Genomic DNA, 27,488 nt, shown 5'->3' with positions numbered 1-27,488 from the left:
AAGCACAAGACTCGTGGAATATCCTTTCCCAGACCTGCCAGTCATCTCGTTCTGATGCTGGAGGCTGGTCTCCAAGCTATCTGAATTTCATCCTCCCCCGCCAGCCAGCTGCCACTTTTTGCCAGAAACATATTTCAGCAGCTAAAATCTGACAGGTCTCCCACTCACAAACCCACACGAGATTGCTCCTGCCCAGAATTAAAATCGGCCTTGAAAGTCACTTGGTTACTACAGAGCATGTTTACAAAGTTCTAGAGCTATCATTTGGATACAGTAGTTGAGCCTGCAGAAGTGGATTGAGTGAAATTAGTCAGGTTTATATTTTTGCTACGCAATGGAAAGCGACTTAATTTTAAAATAAATTTGTACATATAAACATGCAGAAATTGGAATTCTTGCAGGACGGGGTATTTTGATTATGTGGAACACAGAACGAAAGACATATAAAACATGGCAAATCATAGCTGTATCTGCTTACAGTTTACACCAGCATGCTTCTGAATCATCAGCCTTAAATCTATACTGAGATAAACTTTGTTTAAAAACAGCATTCATTCAACATCCAGAATTTGAGAGTAGTATTATCAAATGGAGGTTGGATTTTAGCTGACTTTAAACCCAGTTGGAAGGACACATATGTATTTCAAATACGTGGTCAGATTACCAGTAGATTAAAGGCAGAATGTGTCGGACACTGTTACTTGCTGTCTGATTAACAAGAGCAGCTTTGTCCTTTTGTTGATTAGACAGAAGTAACAATACGCATAGTTCAAAATGAGACAAAACTTAGGAAACATTCTTCTTGCCCAACCTGCAACATTTCAGAAGATCATTTTGTTTGCAGTAGTGAAATGCTGCCAAGCTGGCTTCCCTTTTCCTTGGGTTGTCATGGAAACTGACCACAGCCAATCACAAGAATTAACTGCTTTAAAATGTGAAAGCCAGGTCCAAGTGTTCCTCACCTGCATTGTGGCGTGCAACATATCCCAGTGCCCAAGCTGCTGCTTCCTTCACTCCTGGATCAAACTCCTCCAGGCAGATCACCAATGCATCCAGTGCCCCACAATCCACCACTGCTTGGGCTAGTTGAGGAGAGTGTTTGGCCACGGCTCTCAACACAAAGGCTGCAGCTTTCTTGTAGAAACGCTTTATAAAAATAGAAGTATTTCGTAACCAGCTTATTTAAATAGAGCTTTGTGATGCCTAATTTTAGATGTGTTTTTATGGTGCAGAAAAACCTAAATAATCACAGTACACCATGATGACATAAGTGTTAAATTTATTTTGAGTACATATGGCTGTTTCTAATATCTAAAATGATTTTTTTAATTGACGACATTCTTTTAAAAGTACCATTCATGTCCTTGGTAAAATAACAGGCATGCTGTTTTACATGGGCATACACTGTAATATATATTACAATATATTCATCAATCACTTCCACTTTGTGAAAGATTTGAAAAATAAATATGACCAAATGAAAATTACATTGCAAAAGCTTGTTTTGTAGCTGATAATTTATCAGGTGTTGAGTCTGCTAATGTGGCTCTGAAGAAAAGTTTTAAGAGCAGACTAGTCATGACTGTTCTTTTCGTTAAATCTGGTTTCCTTTATATAATGCATCACGAACACCATTCTATGACCAGATGAAATAACTGGAGCTTTCAAGATGTGACCAGAAACTACAATGAGTAGCACCAAAAAGTGAATCATCTACATTATCTTGAAGGTAAATTAAGTAAACCTTACAGCACCTACTCAAATGATCAGTGGATTTGAATGTACACTGATACATTTTATCAAAAGGGAAAGAATACAACACCATCTTAATTTAAAAATACGCATCTGACTTCAAGTGAAAAATTATTAATGTTTTTGAAATGCATAAGGATGGCAATTTAATAAGCTTTTTTCTAAATGGTTTGAAATAATGTGTCATCACTGTAATCATCAACTTGGAAGTCAGGAAGGTAGTTTTGCCCAAGGGACAAACAGATTGCTTGCATGTGCAGCTAAACTCTACATGAACTGGCTAATTAGCTTCCTTCACTTGCCCTCAGTCACTAAAGTATGATAGGCCTTTTGTGACCCCGCACTAATCTGCTGGTGCCCTCAATGATCCCAGCTAACCACTGTCTCACAGCTGCCTGACAAACTAAAAGCTAATGTGCAAAGCCTCGGTGCAGGCAATTTATGCTGTTTTTAAACTAGATCCCTTCAGTAGGGAAAAAATATTCAAAACTAGCTCACAGTTGGAATACAAATCACCATGACGTACACAATTCACTTATTTTAATACATGCTTTCACTCTTCTAAGTCGTGAAACTGCAGAGCTCTACCTTTATGATTATACCAATATTATCTCTTTTTTGATCTTAGTGTAAAGGAAATATGAGGTCTTACATTTTGTTCCGCCAATGAATACACTAGCTGCGGAAGAATGTCTCCCTTAACAACAGCCTCAGCCAGATCATCATTGTAATTAGCTAGACGTCCCAGTGCCAATGCTGCTGTCTGCTGAATGCTTGGAACTACGTCTAGTAACAGGGGCCTCAAAAGAGACATCACACCTATAGGGGAGAGAGAAAATAGGAAAATTATACATTTTAGTTTTATTCTACAATACTTAGAAAGCAGTTTGCTTTTCAATTGTTTGTTCATCAATCTTTTTATTAATTGATTCCTACTAGATAGCAGATAATGTGAGATTTTTTTTAAAACCGAGAATAACAGTGTAAGAAATAGAAAAAATTAAAGGAACCAAAATGACGACAACCATTAAGTCAACAGCTGTTAATTTAGTTGTCCATGTTACTTTAAGAATGAGGGTTGTCATCTACGAGAGGGTTCTTATGCCACACACCGACAACAGTAAACTTTTGTTACTTTCAGTATTTTTCTTCATTTTTGTATCAACAATTACATATCACTTTTTTTAAATTCATCGGATCCTTACTCACTGCCATAAAACTCCCTCCTTCAATTACAACAGAAGATCCACTTCTGTAGAGAAGGACTGATAATGCTGATTTTACTTTTCTCCATCCACCAATGAGGAGTCACTTCCTATCTACTACTCCTTCAGCAATTTGGCCAACAGCAAGCATAGCTTACGCTATTTAAACAATGATCAAAGATGAATTAAATTTAGGCAAAAGGGATTTCAGTATTCTACTATCATAGCTGTAGAGCTAACAAGTTATTTATTTCCACCGTTTGTCACATTTTAGCTTTTAGAAAACTGGATGTGTCTTTATTAACTGAAAATAACTAAAATTATGTATCACAATAAAAGATGTATAATTTCTACATTACACCAATGACTACATTTCAAAAGTACTTCATTGGTTATAAAGTTCTTTGGGAAGTCCCATGGTAGTGAACAACACTTACATAAATGTAAGTCTGTCTTCGCATTTTGTTAAAATCGCACAGAGACTACCTTTTATTATAAAGCTTAATGTAGTTTACATTTAAGGTGCTGCATGTGTGAATTAATATCCTTCCTAGGAAGGGGAAATCAGTATTTTCTTCATTTGTGGGATGTGGTCGTTGCTGACAAGGCCAGACTTTATTGGCCATCCTTTAATTACCCTTGAAGGTCATGATCAGCCATCTTCTTGAACCCCTGCAGTCTATGTGGTCTAAGTACACATGGAGTGCTGTTGGACAGAGATCCACAACTTTGACCCAGTAACAATGAAGGAACAGCAATATATTTCTAAGTCAGGATGACTTGGAGGGAAGTTTGAAAGTGGTAGTATTCCCATGGATCTGCTGACCTTGTTCTTCTGGGTGATAGAGGTCATGGATTTGGAAGTTGCTGTCAAAGGAGCCTTTATTGAGTTGCTGCACTGCATCTTGTAGATAGTACACTCTGCTGCCACTGTGCAGCAATGGTGAAGGGCGTGAATGCTTATTGTGGTGGATGGGGTACCTGTCAAGTGGGCTGCTTTGTCTTGGATGATGTCGAGTGTCTTGTGTGTCGTTGAGTTGCACTCATCAAGGCAACTGGACAGCATTCCATCACACTCCTGACTTGTACCCTGTAGATGGCGAACAGGCTTTACGGAATCAGGAGGTAAGTTACTTGCTGCAGAAAGCCAGCCTCTGTCCTCTTCCAACCACAGTATTTATGTGGCTGGTACAGTTAAATTTCTGGTCAATGATGACGCCCATGATGTTGACCGTGGGGGCTTCAGAAACAGTATTGCCATGGAATATAAAGGAGATCGTTAGATGTTTGCTTGTTGGAGATAGTTACTGACCGGCACTTGTGTGGCATGAATGTACGTGTCACTTATCAGTCTAAGCCTGAATACCATCAGGTTACTGCATGTGGGCATGGACAGCTTCATTACCTGACGAGTTATGAATGTAACTGAAAAATGTGTAATCATTAGCAAACATCCTCGCTTCTGAACATATGATGGAGGGAAGGTCATTGATAAAGCAGCTGAAGATGGTTTAGTCTAAATCAATGTCCTGAGGAACTCTTGCAGTGATATCCTGGGACTAGGATGATTAGCCTGCAACAACTACCATCATCTTCCTTTGTGCTAGGTATGATGCCAGCAAATGGAGAGTTTTCCCCCCCAATTCCTATTGACTTAAGTTTTAGTAGGGCTCCTTGATGTCACATTCAGTCAAATGCTGCCTGAATGCCAAGGACAGTCACACTCACCTCACCTCTGGAATTCAGCTCCTTTGTCCAATTTTAGACAAAGGCAATAATGTGGTCTGGATCAGAGTGAGTGGTCATGGAAGAACTCAAGCTGAGCATCAGTGAGTAGATTATTGCTGAGTAAATGCCAATTGATAGCATTATCGACAACACCTTCCAACAATGGTGACAGAGTACAGTGATGGGGTGATAATTGGCCTGATTGGATTTGGGGACAGGAGATAGCTGGGCAGTTTTCCACATTGTTGGGTAGATACCAATGTTGTACTGTACTGGAATAGCTTGACTAGGGGTGCAGCTAGTTCTGGAGCACAAGTCTTCAGCAATACAGCCAGGATGTTGTCAGAGCCCATAGCCTTTGCTGTATCCAGTTCACTCAGCCATTTTTTGATAATGACATGGAGTGAAATGAGGTGGCTCAAGACCGGCATCGGTGATGCTGGGAACCTATGGAGGAGGCCAAGATGGAACAATCATTCATTCGGCACCTCTAGCTGAAAATGGCTGAAAACGCTTCAGCCTTGTCTTTTGCGCTCGTGTGCTAGATACCACCATCACTGAGAATGGGGATGTTCGTGGAGCCGCCTCCTCCCATTTAGTTTTTAATTGTCCACCATCATTCATGACTGGATGTGGCAGGACTGCAGAAGTGTAATCTGATCTGTTGGTTCTGGGATCACTCGGCTCTTGCCAAAACACGCTTCTTCTGCTGTTTAACATGCATGTAATAGTCCTATGTTGTCGCTTCTTCAGGTTGGTACCTCATTTTCAGATATAGCTGGCGCTGCTCCTGGCACCCTCTCCTGCACTTCTCATTGAACTCAGGTTGATCAGTTAGCTTGATGGTAATGGTAGTGAGGGATATGCCAGCCATGAGGTTACAAATTGTGGTGGAATACAATTCTGCTGCTGATGGCCCACAGCGCCTCATGGATGCCCAGTTTTGAGCTGCTAGATCTGTCCTGCATCTACCCCATTTTTTACAAGGTGGTAGTATCCTCAGTGTGAAAACGGGAATTCGTCTCCACAAGGACTGTGCAATGGTCACTCCTATCAATACTGTCATGGACAGATGAATCTGCGACAGGCGGATTTGTGAGGACGAGGTCAAATAGGTTTTGGCCTTGTGTTGCTTCTCTCTCCTGCCATTAGCCCAGTCTAACAGCTACATCCTTCAGGACTTGAACAGCTACATCCTTCAGGACTTGACCAGCTCTCAGTGGTGGTGCCATCGAGCCACTCTTGGTGATAGACATTGAAATCTCCCTCCCAGAACACATTCAGCAACCTGGTTTGGGGGTTTGATCTATATTAGGGGCACCCAAGTTGTGGCTTGGAAACATATGACCCAACGTCTCTAATCTAGCCCTGTAAACTTGGCAACTCAGTCTTTTTTGTGTTCCTATTTATTTTTTGGGTTGTCTTGCTTGAATTTTGAGAGTTTATAGGTTGAAAGGGGCTGATTTTAGCATTGTAGCCTCATTGGTGAATAAATTCTAAATTAGAACACAAGATCTATTAACACTAGCAACTTGAGTTAGAGGCAAATTAAGGGGAAATATTGACTTAAACTTTATATGTAATCCACAAAGTTACAGTAAGAATATTGGCCTGTATTCCACCTCTCCTCCACCCCAACTCTCTCGACCAGAGGAGGTGATGGAATAGGACTGCTGTCTGTCACCCCGGCTCCACAAATGACTACATTCCAGTTTCCTGTGAGTCACTCATATGGGCACCTGATGGGATCCCAATGAGACCTGAGGAACAAGTTATGGTGGTGCTGTAGTAGGGAACCCGCCAAACAGAAGAGCAAGGTACCTATTTAAAAGGGGTTAGGAGAACCCAAAATATATGGTTTGATTTTTTTTTTTTCAAAGCCAAAGCCTAAATCGGGTAAGGATTTAGGAATGGTAAGAGTGCCCATTACTGGCCTCCTACCTCTAAAGGGGGAATGGCCCTCATTGTCCTTTGGGATGAAGATAAAAGACAGGAAATTGAGTGTTGATGGGCCCCACCTTCTCAGTCATTTTCATGTATAGGACATAATGGGATGCCTTTCCCTGCTTGTGGAGAGAAGGGAGGAAAATTTAGTTTGGCCTCCCCACCCAATTTTCCTCCACTATGTTGCCTGATTATGGGAGGTATAACCGGAAAATACAGCCCATTGTGCCCAGTTCTGTGCGCCTTACTTTAGGAAAGATGTCAAAGCCATACAAGAGGTTCACTAAAATGATAGCAGGCATGAAAGCCTTTGGTTATCAGATTTGGATATGGTAAATAGGGGGAAATTATTTCAACTAGATAGTGAGTCAGTAATTAGAATGCCTGCAAAAGAACAAAGGGAGAACTAAGGAGAATTATTTTAATTCATTAGGTATTTTAGGACATAGAATGCCAACCAGAAATAGTGGTGGAAACAGAATCCACAACAGTACTTAAAAGGGTGTGGTTAAGTATTTGAAAAAGAAAATTTAAACAGCTATGGAGAAATGGGACTGAGGATAGTTCTTTCAGAGAGCCAGCATAACTTGATGGGCCAGACTATTTCCTCCTCCTATGGTTTATCTATATTTAAGAATGAAATGTGTTAAAGTGCAAAAAAGACTATAAAAGCAGTTGCATGAAAGAGTTGGAAAGAGTGAGATAGCACCATAATGAGAAAAGTGATAGCCATAAGAGACAGGATGCTGAAGACAGAGAAACCCACATAAAAGAAAAGCAAAGAGACAGTTACAGAATGAGGGATATAACTTATCCTGGGCCAATGCCACAGGAAATCAACATTTTGTCTTGCATTGTATTACCTTTCTTTATAATATATTCCCAATTCTGCCTGCCCCAATGAATCGACATATGCCTGTGTTGCACTGTGACCCAAACAAATTTCTCCCCAAATCTGTACATTAAATCTTAATGCCAAAATTTTGCTGCTGCTCGCTATGTATCATTTAACCTATTAAATATATGGTGGAACAGTCAATTAACAAATGGAGAAACAACATAAGTTTTCCAACACCAAGTATGCTTCTAGTCCACATTATTTAAATAAATGACAGCTGAATAAGAAAATCCTAAATATTTTTTGTCACTAGTCTATCACATGAATACTTTTAATTAACTCCTGTTAAAGAGGAACTACAGCGAAATACTATCACTGACAAACATTTCTTCCTTCTCAGGCAATCTTTTGTAAAGTTTTTTACTTTATGCAACGTTGTTGCCTGGGACTCTGTCTCTTGTATGCAAAAATTGAAATGCAGCATTAACCATCACCTGGGAAACCAGAATTGTTAAAGCATGCATTAGGGGCTCAAAAGAGACTGGATTTATTCCATTGGACCCAAGGATAGATGTCTTTGCAATTTTGTAAGATACTTGGTTTTGTTATAGTGTTCAGCAACTGGCTGCACCTTGTTCTTCCATCCATTAAATCAAAAAGAAACAAAGGGTGAGACTTCTAGGTTGGGTGCCAAACAGGCGCAATATCGGCGATGCATCCATAAGCCAATGCAGCGGTCTGAACAACTTTCAGGTTTGGGCCTCATTTAAGATCTTTTTGGTGAGCTGTAGGCATCCAATGGGCACACTGCTGCAGCACACCATTTCTTTAAGAGGTAACTTGGCTGGCCACACCACGTGCCCAGCCGACAAGTAAAACTTGTTGGAGGAGAGGGGGTGCAGACAGTGAAGTGAGGGGGGGCCCATGAGAATGAGCCAGTAGCAAGTTGGAAATTTTTTTGTGAAGCCGAGAGGAACACTCCTTCCCATCAACTCTCTCTTCACTTTTGTTTCTCTTCATTTCTCACTTCCCTCACTATTGTCTCTCAATATCTCCTGCTACTTCCACCCCTCTCACCCTCCCATTTTCTTCATTTTTTACTTTTTTCTGTTTGTTGCTTCACAATTTTCCTTTTTTGTATTACTTCCTATATCATTGAAGGCATTGAGTTGGGGAAACAGCATGGGACAATGAGGAACTCAGATGATTCCTACAATCAGCCAAGGGATGGGAGTTCAAAGTGATATCAGGAGCTTAAAAAGAGTATTGGGATTCAAAAATTCATGTGCTGTAACCACCTTGCTAGTTTAAGAAAAAAATGAGTAAAAATAATCAACAGGGCTGAATAAAGATTCATGGAAACCATGGCTTGTTAAGATCATGTAATTACAGCCTCTCTATAAATAACCCATTCCATCATCTTGTGATTTAACTCATTTAAAAATTGTTTTTTTTTAAATCTTGAATAATGTGGCTGAACATCTAACACAGATTATGTCTAAATAGGGTTGAAGGAGCAGGAGGTGGGTCTCATGAACAAGGTGAGCTTGGAGAGGGAATGAACAGTGGCGCAGTGGTTAGCACCACAGCCTCACAGCTCCAGCGACCCGGGTTCGATTCTGGGTACTGCCTGTGCGGAGTTTGCAAGTTCTCCCTGAGACTGCGTGGGTTTCTGCCAGGTGCTCCGGTTTCCTCCCACAGCCAAAGACTTGCAGGTTGATAGGTAAATTGGCCATTGTAAATTGCCCCTAGTGTAGGTAGGTGGTAGGAGAATTGAGGGAAGGTGGGGATGGGGTAGGGAATATGGGACTAATGTAGGATTAGTATAAATGGGTGGCTGATAGACTCGGTGGCAAATAATAACTCAAAAATCAGCTCTTCTCTTTCCTAGACAACCTGAGTGGCAGTGCACCAACTGCCCACACTCACTGCTCATGTTCAACCAAGTAAATAGCAGTGCTGTCAGCAGAGCTTTGAAATGATCCAGGAGGAGGAAAGAAGCATCTCATTTGAAGAGAGACAGCACTAAGAGGAAAGTATCAGCAGGAGCAGACCAAAGGCCAGGCAGCAGGTTAGTGACATCCCACTCCCTGATGAAGTTCACTGGGACAGGAACTGTACCATTGGGACCGGGTTCCTAGCAGAAAGGATAAATAGGGCAGTCACCAGGACTTTAAACTACTAGGTGGGGGAAGGGATCATGTTGAAAAGGTAGTACAGATAAAACTTCAAAAACAAATGAAAAGGAAGTGAATAGTCAGTCAGAAATTGTGCTTTAGGCACCACAGGTAAAGGGAAGACAAAAAAATAGTCATTAAACCAGAAGAAAGAAATAAGAATTTTTTTTAGTACAGTGTAGGAGCAGAAGGACAGGTTAGACTGCAGTCTGTGGGAGTGTGTGGCCAGTGAGACTGTCCCAAGCAAATACATCTGCAGTAGACATCTCCATCTCAAATTTCTCTGACTCAGTCATTGAGCTGGAGTGCAAGTTGGAGACACTCAGGGGAGCTGTATCTGTCCAAAGATTGGGGGGGAAGAGGAGGAGGGGATGTGTAATCTGATAGCTGTAGGGGATTCAGTAATTAAGGAGATACATAGCATCCTTTGTAAGCAGGATCAAGAGTCCTACTTGGTATGTTGCCTACCTGGTGTCAGGTGAGGACATCTCAAACTGTATTGAAAGGATACTGGAGAGGGAAAGGGACGATTCAGTCACTGTTTTCCATGTTAAGACCAATGATATTGGGAAGAGTAGGCAAGAGGCCCTGTTTCGAGAGTACCAGAAGCTAAATTAAAGAACAGGACCTCAAGGGTTATAATCCCTGAATTATTATCCCAGCCATGTGCAAATTGGCCTAAAGATTAAGCAGATAATCATTTACAGCAGAGACCAAGGCCCATCAAGTTTATGCCAGGTCTCCAGGGAGCTATCCAGTCAGTCCCACTCCCCGGCTCCATCCCCATAGACATGCAGATTTATCTCAATTGGCCATCCAACCTCCTCGCGAAATCAATGATCGTCTCTGCCTCCACCCCCGCCCCCCCCCAACACCCCCTTGTGGGCGGCGAGTTCCAGGTTATTACCACCCATTGCGTAAAAAGGTGTTTCCTCATATTCCCCCTGCATCTCTTGCCCAAAACCTTCAATCTGTGTCCACTAGTCCTTGTACCATAAGTTAATGGGAACAGTTTTCCTTGTATAACTTAACTAAGTCTGTCATAATCTTGTACACTTATATTAAACCTCCCCTCAATGTCCTTTTTGTTCTGAGAACAAACCCAGCTTTTCCAACCTTACCTTGTGATTAAAATCCCTGGAACCATTCTGGTAAACCTCCTCTGTACCCTCTCAAGGGCCCTCACATCCTTCCTAAAGTGTGGTGTCTAGAACTGGATGCAATACTCCAGTTGGGGCCTAACCAGAGCTTTATAAAGGTTCAAAATAACTTCTCTGCTTTTGGACTCAAGGCCTCTATTTATGAAGTCCAAGATCCCGTATGCTTTACTAACCACTCTCTCAATATGTCCTACCACCTTTAAAGATATATGCACATGCACCCCTAGGTCCCTCTGTTCCTGAACACTCATTAGAACTGTGCCATTAAGTATATATTGCCTCTCTATTCCTTGTGCCAAAATGCAACACCTCACACTTATCAGTAATAAATTTCATCTGCCACCTATCTATGTCCTGTTGCAGGCAGTTCATATCATCCCCACTGTCTGCCATGCCTCCAAGTTTGGTGTCATTGGCAAATTTTGAGATTCTACTCTGTATTCCAAGATCAGTCATTTATATATAGCAAAAGAAAGGCAGTAATCCCAGCACTGACCCTTGAGGAACACCACTGTCTACCATCCTCCAGTCTGAAAAGCAACCATTTGCTACAACTTTACTACGACTTGCTGTTTGCTGTCCTTAAGCCAATATTTTATCCAATTAGACACTGATCCTCCTATTCCACGAGCCTCAATTTTGTTAACCAGCCTTTTATGGGGTACCTTATCAAACACTTTCTTAAAATTCATATAAACAACATCCATCACATTCCCTCCAGCAACCTTCTCTGTTAACTTTGTTACGATCAGGTGAGAAAGAGGTCTAGGGGTTCGCCCTCAGCCTTTGCCTGGTCTAACCGTAACAGGATTTAATTTTAGAAACACCGTGTTTTTAGCTCCCCCTCAGTGAATCCTTGTTCACTGCTCCAGTTGTAAGACAAAGAAATCAGACAGATTTCCTTAGATTTAAACAAGAAAGGTGGAAGTTTATTCATCTTTTCTAATCTGGTTAATGACTACGAATATGCAATGTGACCACGCTAGCATGCATACGCGATAAACACACACAGGTAGAGACAGAAAAAGTAGAAAAGAATAAAGGGGAAAAATTTGAGGCAATATCTGGATTATAGTTGCAGTGCTTTAAGTTCAATGTGGAGTCTTTGGTTGCTGTTCATTGCAGCCCAGTGCACACTTCAACTTGTTTCGATGCAGGAGTCTTTTCTCTCTTGAGGTTTACGTGTCTTCCATGGGTCCGGTGGCTTGTCTGTTGATATTTTCCCGATAATTGTTTCTAAAATCTCACCCACCACTGATAAACTAACTGGCCTGTAGTTGCTAGGACTGTCCTTACACTCTTTCTTGAATAAGGGTGTCACACTTGCCACTCTCCAATCCTCTGACACCTCCCCCATATCCAGGGATTTGGGAGGTGAACACATGGCTAAAGGAATGACATGGAGAAAAAAAGGTAATGGAACACTGAGACCAGTATTGGTCAGGAAGTGTACCGTTGGGACAGGCTCCACCTGAACCAGACTGAGACTAGGGTCCTAGTGGAAAGGATAAATAGGGCGATTAGCAGGATTTTAAATCTAAGTGGGGGAGGGGTCAGGTTCAAAAGGAAGTATAGTTTGAAAGCAAATGAAAGGGAAGAGAATAGAGTCAGTCAGAAAGAAATAAGACAGTTTTTAAGTAAAACGTTAGAGCGGAAGGACAGGTTAGGGATGTGGCCCAAATAAGCATTCTTGATACAAACAAACTCACAGAGCAAAAGGAACAAACTGAATGAATTGCAGGCACAAATTCAACTTTGAGGGTTTGACATGGCAGCCATTACTGATTCATGGCTGCAAGATGTTCAGGACTGGGAGCTAAATATACCAGGTTATTAGGTTTACAGAAAAGGTTGTGAAAATTGTAGAGGGGAGGAGTAGCCTTAATGATTAAGGATGAAATCACTTCAATGGTAAGCGAGGAAATAATAAGTAAGCAGACAGTGGAGACTTTATGGGTAGAATTAAGAAATAGAAAAGGATTTAAAACTGTAGTAGAAGTTGTGTATAGATGTAGCAGCTGTGAATTGGTAGTTTGTATAAATACAGAGATTAGATAAGCATTCAGTAAAAGGCAGAGTGGTTTTAATGGAGGATTTTAACCTTCATACAGATTGGGATAAACAAACTTGCACATGTCAGTAAGGAAGTGAATTTTTTGAGTTTATCCAGGATAGTTTTTTGCAACAATATGTCCTAGAACCAACAAAGAAGCATGTCATAGTAGATTTAGAAATGAGTAATGAGCCAGGTTTAGTTAACAGTCTAATAGTGAATGAACATTTATCTAACAGTGATCAAAATACAATTGAGTTCAATGTAGTTTCTGAAATAGAGAAATGCGAAACAGCTACGAAGATTCTAGAATTGGTTAAGAATGACTTCAATGGGATGAGACACAGACTGTCCACAATAAACTGGGCAAATATGTTAATGTGTAAAATGACAAGATCAGTAGTGTAAATTATATATTAATTGCATTTACTTGTATGAAGATGGTTGGTATTAACTAGGGATTCATTTGCACCCCTATAAACAGACACAGACTGAAATTGTGGTCGTTGGATTAGGAGGAGTATGCTTCTAATGTGTTGCTCTGTAAATGCTTATAAAAGTGTGAAAAGATTGGCATCACCAACTGGTTTTCTGGAATATAGCATGGTAGCGTTTGGAAACTAAAAAAAATCAGACAGAAAACTACTATCCTCGTGGCCATTGTGGAAAATGGCACAAATCAAGTGTAAATTGTCAGGGAATGATTACTCTCCGATATTCTTGGAATCTGAACCATAAGACCAGTGGAATAATGAAGTGCATGTGGACATGGGCTACCCCACTACCAAAAAGGAAGAAGGTATGGCCTTAGCGTTGTCGCTTCCTGCAACATGAAAAATCTGAAGTAATGTATTTTGTGAGATGGATACCCATCACTTGGATAGTGATGAAGGTTTGAACCTTCTATTGGGGTTTTTTGGATGAAATCTACAAAGACGATCTGTTAAATGCCTATGAGGCATGGTCAGACTTTAAGAGATTTCAGAAAACAGATGGTCATTCCACAGATGAATATATCATGATCTTTAACAGATTGTACAGAAGATTGAAGAAATTCAATTTGAGGGTGCCTGGATCAGTACTAGCATTTAAATTGCTAGATTGTTCTGCAGTGTCTCATAGGAACAGGCTACTAGTTCTAAATGGTGTTTGGTTCTGAGAGGAAGACCCTGTTGGATCAGTTATCTACTGCCTTGAAAAAGTTCCTGAGGGAACAGTCATTTCCTTCAGGCTTCATGGAACAAATGGGACATTCTGTGATGACACAAAGAATAGAGGACTTGATTATTGCCAGATTTCAAAATGGTCCAGATACTGGATGCTGGTGTCAATACAATGGAAGAAGAATTAAAGACAGACAGAATGAAGATGAAAGCACCTTTAGCAGATCTGGCTATTACAACGGTTAATAACTAACTGGAGGAGGTAGCTCCACAAATATCCCCATCCTCAATGATGGGGGAGCCCAGCACATCAGTGCGAACGATAAGGCTGAAGCATTTGCAACAATCTTCAGCCAGAAGTGCTGAGTTGATGATCTATCTCTGCCTCCTCCTGAAGTCCCCAGCATCACAGATGCCAGGCTTCGGCCAATTCGATTCACTCTGCGTGATATAAAGAAACGACTGAAGGCACTGCATACTGCAAAAGCTATGGGCCCTGACAATATTCCGGCAATAGTACTGAAGACCTGTGCTCCAGAACTTGCCGTGCCCCTAGCCAAGCTGTTCCAGTACAGTTACAACACTGGCATCTACCCTGCAATGTGGAAAATTGCCCAGGTATGTCCTGTACACAAAAAGCAGGACAAGTCCAACCTGGCCAATTACCGCCCCATCAACCTATTCTCAATCATCAGTAAAGTGATGGAAGGTGTCATCAACAATGCCATCAAGCGGCACTTGCTTAGCAATAACCTGCTCAGTGACGCTCAATTTGGGTTCCGCCAGGGCCACTCAGCTCCTGACCTCATTACAGCCTTGGTTCAAACATGGACAAAAGAGCTGAACTCGAGGTAAGATGAGGTGAGAGTGACTGCCCTTGACATCAAGGCAGCATTCAACCGAGTATGGCATCAAGGAGCCCTAGCAAAACTGAGGTCAATGGGAATCAGGGAAAACCCTCTGCTGACTGGAGTCACACCTAGTGCAAAGGAAGATGGTTGTGGTTGTTGGAGGTCAATCATCTGAGCTCCAGGACATCACTGCAGGAGTTCCTCAGGGGAGTGTCCTAGGCCCAACCATCTTCAGCTGCTTCATCAATGACCTTCCTTGAATCATAAGGTCAGAAGTGGGGATGTTCGCTGATTGTGCAATGCTCCACAATTCGTGACTCCTTAGACACTGAAGCAGTCCATGTAGAAATGCAGCAAGACCTGGACAATATCCAGGCTTGGGCTGAGAAGTGGCAAGTAACATTCACGCCACACAAATGCCAAGCAATGACCATCTCCAACAAGAGAGAATCTAACCATCTCCCCTTGACATTCAACAGCATTACCATCGCTGAATCCCCCACTATCAACATCCTAGGGGCTACCATTGACCAGAAACTGAACTGGAGTAGCCATATAAATACCGTGGCTACAAGAGCAGGTCAAAGGCTGGGAATCCTGAGGTGAGTAACTCACCACCTGACTCCCCAAAGCCTGTCCACCATCTACAAGGCACAAGTCAGGAGTGGGATGGAATACTCTCCACTTGCCTGGATGGGTGCAGCTCCAACAACACTCGAGGAGCTCGACACCATCCAGGACAAAGCAGCCCGCTTGATTGGCACCCCATCTACAAACATTCACTCCCTCCACCACCGACGCACTGTGGCAGCAGTGTGTACCATCTAGAAGATTCACTGCAGCAATGCACCAAGGCTCCTTAGACAGCACCTTCCAATCCCGCGACCTCTACCAACAAGAAGGACAAGGGCAGAAAATACATGGGAACACCACCATCTGCAAGTTCCCCTCCAAATCACACACCATCCTGATTTGGAACTATGTCGCCATTCCTTCACCGTCGCTGGGTCAAAATCCTGGAACTCACTTCCTAACAGCACTGTGGGTATACCTACCCCAAATGGACTGCAGTGGTTCAAGAAGGCAGCTCACCACCACCTTCTCAAGGGTAATTAGGGATGGGCAATAAATGCTGGCCTGGCCAGCGACACCCACATCCCATGAATGAATAAAAAAATATCAGTGCTTCAGGTGTGACTTAAAGTATCATTATACAATGAACTGCACAAAACAGAGATGCAGGGTCCTCTGACGCATGCTGAAGAGAATTCTGAGTAAGAGAATGAAGATGATGACATTCGAACAAATTATACTGCTTACAAGGAGTTTTAGTCCTGTGTTGAATTTGTTAGTCGTGCACTCCTTTAACTGTGCAATACTAGATGGAGAGATTACACATTGACAATATGTGGAACAGATTGTCTAAAATATTACATTGATTCACTAAGTAGTGAGGATCAACAGAAGGTTAAGGAATACCAAAGCACTACTTGCTTTAGGTTTGGTGATGACAATACATTGCAATCACTAAAGAGACCTGTAATTTTTTTATTTTTGTTTCAATCCATATAAAATAGCTGCAGTAAGCCATTTTATAAGTCCTGTGTTGTCTCTAGTGAGATACAAATACTGTTGAGTAAACCTTGGACTGAATTTTTAGCCCCAATGGGAGAGGGCACAGAGGCAGGATTGGGGGGGGGGGGGGAATTTCATGCCCCTGGCCTGTCAATTCTCTGTCTCCATCCCACTCCCAGGCTATTTTCCCAGAGGCAGGATGGGGCTGGTGGGGGTTGCAGCAAGGTTACCTGCCCACAAGCAGTAGGTAGCTGATTCAACTAATTAAAGGCCTATTAGATCTATTGTCAGAGGCCAAATGGAATTTTCCAGTTGGCCTCACTGTCCCCAGAGGTAGCGAGGAACAGGGCAGTTGCCTGGAGGCGGCCTCCCGGCAGCAGACTGGGTGGCCAGTGCTTCAAGCAGGCTTAGAGACCTTCCCTGGCTTCAGCTGCAGCCACAAACTGCCCGGTGTGGAGTGAGGGGGGGTTATACCCCATAATGTAGGCAAGTCTGCTGATTCTTTTTGAAGTTTAAAAAGTTGGAGAGAGGGCACTGCCATCTTGGAAGGGCCTCCTATTGGCCCTCCAGCTTTGACAGCCCACCCACTGTCTTTAATTATACAGCAAGCCCACCCTCTGGTCACTAATTGGCCAATTCAGAGAAAAATCATAGATTAGGTGGTGGCATAGTGGTAATGTTGCTGGACTAGTAATTCAGAGCTCAGGCTAATGCTCTGGGGACATGGGTTTGAAACCCACCACGGCAGACAATGAAATTCGAATTAAATTAAATTTTGGAATTTATAAAAAAAAAGCTAGTCTAATGGTGGCCATGAAACCAATGTCAATTGTTGTAAAAACCCATCTGGTTCACTAATGTCCTTTAGGGAAGGAAATCTGCCATCCTTACCTGGTCCAGCCTGCATGTGACTCCAGACCCACAGCAATGTGGTTGACTCTTAAATGCCCTCTGAAATGGCCTAGCAAGTCATTCAGTTCAAAGGCAATTAAGGATGGGCAATAAATGCTGGTCTAACCAGCGACACCTACATCCCACAAATGAATAAAAAAAGTCAGAGTGCAGGCTTCTGACCCCCATTTGATACTCACAGTGGGATCCTGAAGCCCTTGAGGTAAACTCTGCCCCTTCTATGAAAAAGGCACAAATGAAACTTGATAAGGCAATTATTTTTGGAAAGGTAGTGGATCTGTAGTTTATCCAGTCTGGACATATTGATTCCCCTTAACAAAACCTGATGCTTCTCAGCAGAGTGCTTTTTTTTCACTTCATGGGATGGCAAGGCCAGCATTTGTTGCCCATCCCTAATTGCCCTCGAGGTGGTGGTGAGCTGTCTTCTTGAGCTGCTGCAGTCCATCCGCTGTGGGATGTTAGGGAGGGAGTTCCAGGATTTTGATCCAGTGACAGTGAAGGAATGGTGATTTATAGTTCCAAGTCAGGATTGTGTGTAACTTGGAGGGGAAACTTGCAGATGGTGGTGTTCCCACTCATCTGCTGCCCTTGTCTTCTAGTTGGAAGAGGTTGCAGGTTTGGGAGGTGGTGTCGAAGAAGGCATGGTGAGTTGCTGCAGTGCATCTTGTAAATGGTATACACTACGCAGTGTTAGACAATTATCAATGATATCAGGTGATAATCGAGAGGGAAAAAAAGCAAATTGTCTTAAAGTTACAAAGACAATTTGCTCACTCTAGTGACAAAGGTTAAAAATCCTGCTAAACGATGCAGGTGTATTTGATGAGTATACGAGGCTAATGGAAGGGATTAATGAGAAGTCTGTAAAAAGGTATCGAAGATGCCACCATATTCAAATTATAAGCCTTCCACTGGCATGTGACTTTAACGAGGTAGTTGTCATAAATACAGAAATTATTTCATTCCACCTTTTGTAGATTTGGCAAACGGATTTAGTCTTTCTACAATAATACTTGGTAAGGATTATAGACAAAATGATGAAGAAATGGATAGGGACCAGACTTGGGGCACCAGTGAAGATTCTGGCTGATAATTGAGGAGAATTTGCCAATGACTAATTTAGAGGCATATGTGAAAATTTGAGCATCATGGTCATGAATACCACAGCTGAAAGCCCCTTTTGGCAAAGCAACCAGTGAAAGGAATAATGTGATCAGTGAAATGCTGCATAAAATTTTATCTGATCAACCAGACTGCAAGTTGACAACTGCCCTGGCATGGGCAATTCATGCAAAGAATTCACTCCGCCTTCTGTGCTGTATGATAGTCCGGCTCTAGAAGGTACTACAATTAGTTCCAATTTTTTCTGCACATTTGAATGCTTTACATGCAGGGAGACAGGCTTCATCAAGGCTGAGGCCTTGAAGAAAATCCAGAGAGCACTGAGGCATCGTATAAGACCATCTGAGACAGAATTTAATTCAGAAGATTTGATGCATAAAAGAGAGGGTCATAGGGAATGGAAAGGCCTGAGTAAGGTAACAGATCATGCTGTTAGTTTGATTGCCATGTTTTATAAGTAAATCCTATTCAGGTTCATTCCTCACAATTAATGAGAATTAATTACAAAATCGCAGACTCTGAGAAATAAACGAGGCATCCTCTACCTCAAGGCTTGTGCTTTGTGATAAACATCCTGAGAAATAGAATACTGTAGATCAAGGGCTGGATGTTGTAATGTGAGTGATCATGACATGACAGAACTATCACATCCAAAGGTCAATTGCCAAGAGTGGGTACTCAGATGATATATATTCCAGAGCGGTCTGGTGAATGGAGGAATGCAACAATTCGGGGACGTACAGGAAAAGCTACTCCCAAGTTTAAATATTCGTTGAATCTTCAGGATGATGGCCAAGAAGCAAGATCCACGGACTAGCAGAATGGGGTGAAAAAGTGGCCAGTAAAAAAAGCCCAGTGCAAATACCGATAGTGGGTTTGGAAGTGACTCTTGTGTCAGAAAACGATCATGTACAGGAGAAAGACCCTCCAATGCTGTAAGTGGGTGATCTCTCCGTAGTAATCCTGACAGACATAAAGATACAAATAGAGACTGTAGCTTGAATAGATTAGACACTGAAATAAAGGCCACAGAACAGTCTCGGAACAGACAAGGAGCGGAAGGCCTCATGATCGTGAAGTTTTGATGGCTGCTGATAAACTTGAGGATAAATGAATAAGAGAGGCAAAACAAAGGGAATGAGATAGTTGGAGAACATTTGGAGTTTATTCTGAAGTACCAGATAAGGGCACACAGGTAGATTTGTAGATTAAATCCTTTATAGATGGGACTTCTAAGGCTAAAGCGAGGCTAGTAGCTAGGGGTTTTGAAGAGCAACTGGCTAATACAGATGTTATAGTGAACTCTCCCACAGCTGGAAAGGTAATCTTGAAAATCTTTTTAGCTCTTTTAGCCACCTATTCATGGGAGTGTTGATCAATCAACATAAAAGCCACATTTTTCCAGGGCAATACTTTTCAGAGAGAAGTGTTTCTGAAACAGCCAAAAGAGGCAGCAGATGCAGAAGGAATACAATGGAAACTAAACAAATGTGTTTATGACCTGAATGATGCTTCCAGAGTGTGGTATTTTTGGTGAGGTCTGTTTTGCTGAAAATAGGTTGTGTTCAACTAAAAGCTAATCCAGCAATGTTTTATTGGTCTTCACTCTTTTACCCCATTCTGCCAGTCCATGGACCTCACTTCTAGGCCATCATCCTGAAAATTGAACCAATATTTAAACTTGCCAATAGCTTTTCCTGCAATCCCTCAATTATCACATCCCTCCATTCACTGGACCCCTCTGGAATATACGTCACTTGAGTACCCACTCTGGGCAATTGGTCTTTGAATGTGATAGCTCTTTCCTGTGTCATGATCACTCATGTTACCACTATCCAGCCCTTGATCTACTGCATTCTGTTCCTCAGGACCCTCATCGCAAAGGACATAAGCACTTGAGGTACAAGGTGCCTCATTTATTCTATCAGCTACTCGAGTCAGATATTTTAATTAATTCCCATTGATTGTAAGGAATGAACCTTAACAGTTTGATTGTATTCATCAAACATGGCAATCTTACCATCACAACCTATGACCTTACCAGGAACTTTCCATTCCTTATGACCCTCTCTTTTACAATACACCAAATCTCCTAATTTTAATTTCTGTCTCAGATGGTCTTGTACAATGCCTTAGAGCTCTGAGTTTTCTCTCAGACCTCAGCCTTGATGAAAGCCCATCTCCCTCAATATAAAGCATTCAAATGTGCAGAAACAGTTGAACTAATTGTCATATCTTCCAAGCAGGAGGAATACCACACAGAACAGAAGGCAATTTGGGATTTCACCCATAGACTAACTGATAAGGAATATACCCTGCAACCATCTGGAATGATTTTTTTTCTCATGAACCATCCATGCCAGGCAGTTGTCAACTTGCGGTCTGGTTGATCAGCTAAAACATTATGCAACATTTCATCCCTCCCCACATGATTCCTTTCACAGAGTTCATTAGTGAAAGGACTTTCAGCTGCGATATTCAAAACCATGATTTTCATGTTTTCACACAGGTTTCTAAACTTGTCATTAGCAAATTCCCTCTATTATCAGTCAAACTCTACTTATGCCTCAAGTCCAATCCCCATCCATTTCTTCATGATTTTGTCTATAATAACCCTTTTGTTCTTACTAAATCACATGCCAATGGAAAGCTTACATGGGACACTGGTTCAATCGAGGCATTCAAAAGGGAATTAGATAGTTATCTGAAAAGGAAGAATGTGCAAGGTTATGGCGAGAAAGTGGGGAAATGGCAGTGAATTGCTCATTCGGACAACTGGTGCAGACACGATGGGCCAAATGGCCTCCTTTTGTGCTGTAACAATTCTATGATCATATCCGGCATCTTCATGATGCATGTTGATTTCTTATGGGGTGGTACTGCAGAATTTAAGAAATGTTTTATTCATAAGATTAGAGTAGAATTTAAAAATAAGTCAGTCTTGTGGGGCTTTTAAATATATTGGTTTAGATAGTATGCAGAGTAAGTCTGAAATAACTTTAAATCAACAATCCAATTTAGAGAGTGTTACTCCCATCACTGTTAATTGTTCTAGGTCCTTACAGAAAAATTATTTTATCTCGAAAGAGACAGAGCAATTGTGAAGCTTGATTGATCAGTTGAATTGGCTGGGCACTCAGAGTGGACCAGATGTTAGTTTTGATGTGTTGGAGTTAAGTACTATGATGAAACGCCCTGAAGTCAAGAATGTTTTAAGGACAAATAAACATTCAAAAAATTAAATCTGGAGAAATGTGTACTTAACTTCCCATCCTTAGGTGACCCAAACAACATGAAACTAGTCATTTTTAGAGATATTTCATATGCTAAACTTCCTGATGGGTATTCTAGTGTAGCTGGTTTCATAATATTTCTTATGGGTGAGAATGGGAAAATTTGTCCTTGAGCTTGGGAAGCTAAGAAAATAAAAAGGGTTGTTAAAAGCACTCTGGCTGCTGAAACACTGGCTCTTGTGGAGGCAATGGATATGGGATTCTATTTGTCAAAAATGTTAAGTGAGATTCTGTACAATGGGAATACGGAAGATAGTATACTCATTGAATGTTACGTGGATAATGTACACTCTCTAAAAAGTGTGATGAGAAAACTGTTATGGATCGACCTTGCTGGCTTGAAACAAATGCTGGAGAATGAAAATCTCTAAAATTAAATGGGTGGATGCAAGTCATCAACTACCTGATTGATTGTTTTACAAAAAGAAATGCTGTATGAAGAAATTGTTAGGGGTCCTAGAGGAGGAGTGTCTTGCAATGTAACACTTTGTACAGAATATGGAGGCTTTTCTTTAAATTATTTTGAAATTTTGGTTTTAATTAAAAATTATAGTTTTTATGTACAAAGAGAAGGGAATCTGTTAATTGTATATGCATTATGTTTAATTGTATGCAGATGGTGGGCATTAACTGGGAATAGTTAAATAATATAAATAGTCACAGACCTAAACTGTGGTTGTTAGGTTAGGAGATGTATGCTTGTAATGTGTAACTCTGTAAATAAATGCTTATAGAAGTGTGTAAAGCTTGCTTGGTTCCAGTTTTATGCTTCACCAACTGGCTTTCTGGAATATAACAAGTGAGAGGTATTCAAAAAAGAATTTAATGTGATAGAACCAGTTTATACCCCTAAGGGGCAAGAGCTCCACTTGCCAAACAAATACAGCCAGGGACAATTTCAGAGGTAAGAAACAACATAAAACTGAACAAGAAAGCATACAAAAATGCAAAGAAAAAGGATCCTAGCAAATAGGAAAGATACAAAGAACAGCAAAAAGTGACAGAACACAGTAAGAGCTACAAAAGGGAATATAAAAATAAACTTGCAAGCGATATCAAAGTCAATACAAAAAATGTTTACAATAACATTAGGAAAAAGAGGAAAACTGATAAGTGATATTGTTGATGAAATTAAGGAAATGGCGGACATACTGAATAATCACTTTGCACCAATATTTACAGTACAGGAAGAGGTCGGCATGTTAGACATCCCAAGGAAACTAATATTGAATCAGGGACAGAGTCACCAAAATTATAAGCAATTATAAAGAACGACAAACCCCAGGACTAGATGGTTTCCAATTTAAGTTGGTGAGAGCTTTTCAGGTGCTATAATTATAATCTTCTAAAGTTCTCAAGTCAGGAACCGTTCTTTTAGATTGGAAAATTGTGCCTGTCACTCTGCTATTTAAGAAAAATGACAGAGGGAAACTATAGACTAGTTTTCTGTACACCTGTTGTCTGGAAATTGCTAGAGTCTACAATTAAGGATAGGGTGACTGAACACCTTGAAAATCTACATCTGATCAGAGATTTGTACAGGTAGGTCATGCCAGATTGAATTTTTTGAAAAGGTTGTCAGTGGAATGTCTGTGCATGTTATTTATATGGACTTCCAGAAGGCATTTCATATAGTCCCTCATAAGAGACAGTTATCTAAAGCTGAAGTTCATGGAATTGAAGGCAAATTATTGACCTGGTTAGGAAATTGGCTGAGCTGGAGTCAGAGTAGAACCAAAGAGCTGGTACTCTAATTGGCAGGATGTGGCTAGTGGTGTCCCGCAAGGATCTCTGTTAGGGCCTCAACTATTCGCTATTTATTAATGACTTAGATGATGGAATAGAAAGCCAGATATCCATATTTGCAGTAGCACAAAGATGGATGGCATTGTAAGCAGTGTAGATGGAAGAATAACATTACAAAGAGATACTGATAGATTAAATGAATGCGCAAAACTGTGGTGAATGGATTTCAGTGTAGACAAATATGTCATCTACGTTAGACCTAAAAAGGACAGAACAGGGTATTTTTGAAATGGTGAAAAGCTGGAAACAGCAGTGGTCCAAAGAGACTTGGGGGTTCATGTATATAGATCATTAGAATGTCTTGAACAGCTACAGAAAATAATCAAAAAGGCTAATTGAATGCTGGCCTTTATATCCAGAGGACGAGAATACAAGGGGGTAGAAGTAATCCTTCAGCTTTCCAAAGCTCTGGTTAGAAAACACCTGGAGTACTGTGAGCAGTTCTGGACACCATACCTTAGGAAGGATATATTGGAACATAGGAACAGGAGTAGGCCATTTGACCCCTTGAGCCTGTCCCACCATTCAATGAGATCATGGCTGATCTGCAGCCTAACTCCATATTACCTGCTTTTGGCCCATATCCCTTAATATCTTTGCTTAATTTTAAATCTGAAATAGATTTTTGTTAACAACTGTTCTAGCTTCAACTGCTGTTGGGGGAGAGAGTTCCAAACCTCTACCACCCTTTGCATGAAGAAGTGCTTTCCAACATCTCTCCTGAACGGTCTGGTCCTAATCTTTAGACTATGCCCCCTAGTTTTAGAATCTCCAACCAGTGCAAATATTTTATCTTTATCTAGCCTGTCTTTTCCTGTTAATATCTTGAAGACTTCGATCAGATCACCCCTTAACCTTCTAAATTCTAGCAAAAACAGGCCTAATTTGTGTAATCTCTCCCCGTAACTTAACCCCTGTGGTCCAGGTATAATTCTTGTAAACTTTCGTTGCACTCCCTCCAAGACCAATATATCCTTCCTAAGGTGTGGTTCCCTGAACTGCTCACAGTTCTCCAAGTGGGGTCTAACCAGGTTTTTGGACAGCTGCAGCATATCCTCTGTGTCTTTATACTCCAATCCTCTAGACATAAAGGCTAGCATTCCATTAGCCTTTTTGATTATTTTCTGCACTTGCTCGTGGCATTTTAAAGATCTATGCACCTGAACCCCCAAGTCTCTTTGGACATCCACTGTACTTAACCTCTTCCCATTTAGAAAGTACCCTGCTCTATCCTTTTTTGGTCCAAAATGGATAATCTCTCACTTGCCCACATTGAAATCCATCTGCCACAGTTTTGCCCACTCACCTAGTCTGTCAATATCTCTTTGCAACTTTATGCTATCATCTAGAATGTCTACAATGCCGCCTAACTTTGTATCAGCAAATTTGGATATATGACTTACTATGCCATCCAAGTCCAAGTCATTAATGAATAATGTGAATAATTGAGGCCCCAACACAGATCCCTGCGGGACACCATTAGTCACATCCTGCCAATCGGAGTACTTACCCATTATCTCCACTCTCTGTTGCCTACCACTCAACCAACTTCCTAACCATGTCAATAATTTGCCCTCGACTCCATGGGCTTCTACCTTAGTTAACAGTCTCTTATGTGGGACTTTATCAAATGCTTTCTGGAAGACCATATAAATAACATCCATAGACATTTCCCTGTCCACTATCTTAGTCACCTCTTCAAAAAATTCAATGAGATTTGTCAGGCATCACCTTCCCATCATGAATCCATGCTGGCTGTCCCTGATCAACTAAAATTTTTCTAGGTGTTCAGTCACCCTATCCTTGATTATAGACTCCAGCAACTTGCCCACCACATGTCAGGCTAACTGCTCTTTGCTAGCTGCTAGCAACTACATTGCTCTTGACCACCCGCTTTCCCTTTTATGTAACTGTAAAATTTCTTCTTATTGATTTTGATGTCCCTTGCAAGTTTCCTTTCATAATCTCTTTTAATAGCTCTTATAAGCTGCTTTGTGACCCTTTGCTGGTCTTTGTAACAATCCCATTCGGCCGGATCTGTGCTGCGTTTTGCATTTTTGTAAGCCCTTTTTGTCTTATGCGATCCCTAATCTCTTCAGTTGTCTATGGCTGTTTTTTCTGTGAAGCGGAGCTTTTTCCTCTCGGGAATATACTTGATCTGCATTTCGTTAAATGTTTCTTAAAATATTCACCACTGTTCTTCAATCGTTTGACCGATTAACAGATCTACCCAGTTTACCGTGGACAGTCTCTGTCTCATCCCCATAAAGTCAGCCTTACCCAAGTCTAAAATTCTAGTAGCTGATTCATGCTTTTCACAAAATTCTAGTAGCTGATTCATGCTTTTCATTTTCAAACGCTACCTTGAATTCGATCATGTTGTGATCGCTATTTAGTTTAGTTTAGAGATACAGCATTGAAACAGGCCCTTCGGCCCACCGAGTCTGTGCCGACCATTAACCACCCATTTATACTAATCCTACACTAATCCCATATTCCTACCACATCCCCACCTGTCCCTATATTTCCCTACCACCTACCTATACTAGGGGCAATTGCTAATGGTCAATTTACCTATCAACCTGCAAGTCTTTGGCATGTGGGAGGAAACCGGAGCACCCGGAGGAAACCCACGCAGACACTGGGAGAACCTGCAAACTCCACACAGGCAGTACCCAGAATTGAACCCGGGTCGCTGGAGCTATGAGGCTGCGGTGCTAACCACTGCGCCACTGTGCTGCCCTAAATTTGATAAATGTTCACGCACAGTTAAGCTACTAATTAAATTTGGCTCATTACTCATAACTAAATCTAATATTGCTTGTCCCTTTGTTACATCTAGGACATATTGCTGTAGGAAACTATCCCAGACACAATCCAGAATTCACTACCTTTCTGACAGGTGCTAGTCTGCCTCCCCCAATCTATGTGTAAGTTAAAATCCCCTATTAATACTACTCTGCCTTTGTTACACATTTGCCTAATTTGTGCATTTGTACAATCTAACACCTCAGAACTGCTACCAGGGGGTCTATACACAACACCTATTACAGTTTTAGATCCTTTTCTGTTCCTCAATTCCACCCATAAGGTCTCCACTGGATGCTTTCCCCTCATTATATCCACCCTTACCAATGAGGTGATATTTCTAATCAGCAAGGCTACTCCACCCCCTCTGCCATTTTCCCTGTCCCTCCTGTAAACTTTATAACCAGGTATATTTAGTTCCCATTCCTGACCATCCTGCAGCCATGTCTCCGCAATGGCCACTACATCATAATCTTCCATTTGAATTTGCGCCTGCAGCTCATCTAGTTTATTCCTTACACTCCATGCATTTGTATATAGAACTCTTATTTGGGCTATACCCCCTAACCTGTCCCTCAGCACTGATGCTTTATTTGCCTGTTTATTATTTCTCTCTTCTGGTTTAACCAGTATACTTGCAGTTTGGTAACAATCAGCCTCACCACTAACCTGCACTCTTACCTTCTCCTTTAACTTCCCGTTTTCCATGCCACTGAACCCTCCCACCACCCCCCCCCCCCCCCCTTCCCCGCTATTTATTTAGTTTAAAGCCCTATCTACAGCCCTAGTTATGCGATTCACCAAGACTCTGGTCCCAGCATGATTCAGGTGGAGCCCATCCCATTGGAACAGCTCCCTCCTTCCCCAGTACAGGTGCCAATGTCTCTCGAATTCAAACCTATTTCTCCCACACCAATCTTTGAGCCACGCATTTACCTCTTTAATCTTATTGACCCTTTGCCAATTTGCTCGTGGCTCAGGTAGCAATCCGGAGATTATTACCTTTTTGGTTCTGCTTTTTAATTTAGCCCCTAGCTGCTCATATCCCCTCAGCAGAATCTCTAACCTCGTTCTACCTATATCGTTGGTACCTACGTGGAC

At 41.4% G+C, this 27,488-nt stretch overlaps 1 protein-coding gene across 5 annotated transcripts in view; it reads right to left on the bottom strand.

The window, feature by feature from the left end:
* Positions 1–27,488, bottom strand: part of spag6 (sperm associated antigen 6) — a 256,251-nt gene that overhangs the window by 170,582 nt on the left and 58,181 nt on the right. For 4 of the 5 annotated variants that reach the window (XM_068013711.1, XM_068013716.1, XM_068013714.1 and 1 more), the window contains 2 exons: positions 2,405–2,571; positions 963–1,146 (listed from right to left, as the gene is read on the bottom strand). In XM_068013711.1, the coding sequence (XP_067869812.1) occupies positions 963–1,146; positions 2,405–2,571 (351 nt within the window). Of the gene's footprint in view, positions 1–962; positions 1,147–2,404; positions 2,572–2,961; positions 3,044–27,488 lie in introns of those variants that run through there. The other variant, XM_068013715.1, reaches the window with a different exon arrangement.

The sequence above is a fragment of the Heterodontus francisci genome, chromosome 2, assembly GCF_036365525.1.
Source record: "Heterodontus francisci isolate sHetFra1 chromosome 2, sHetFra1.hap1, whole genome shotgun sequence".
Taxonomy (NCBI): Eukaryota; Metazoa; Chordata; class Chondrichthyes; order Heterodontiformes; family Heterodontidae; genus Heterodontus; species Heterodontus francisci.
This window is presented reverse-complemented; position numbering and strand designations above follow the sequence as displayed.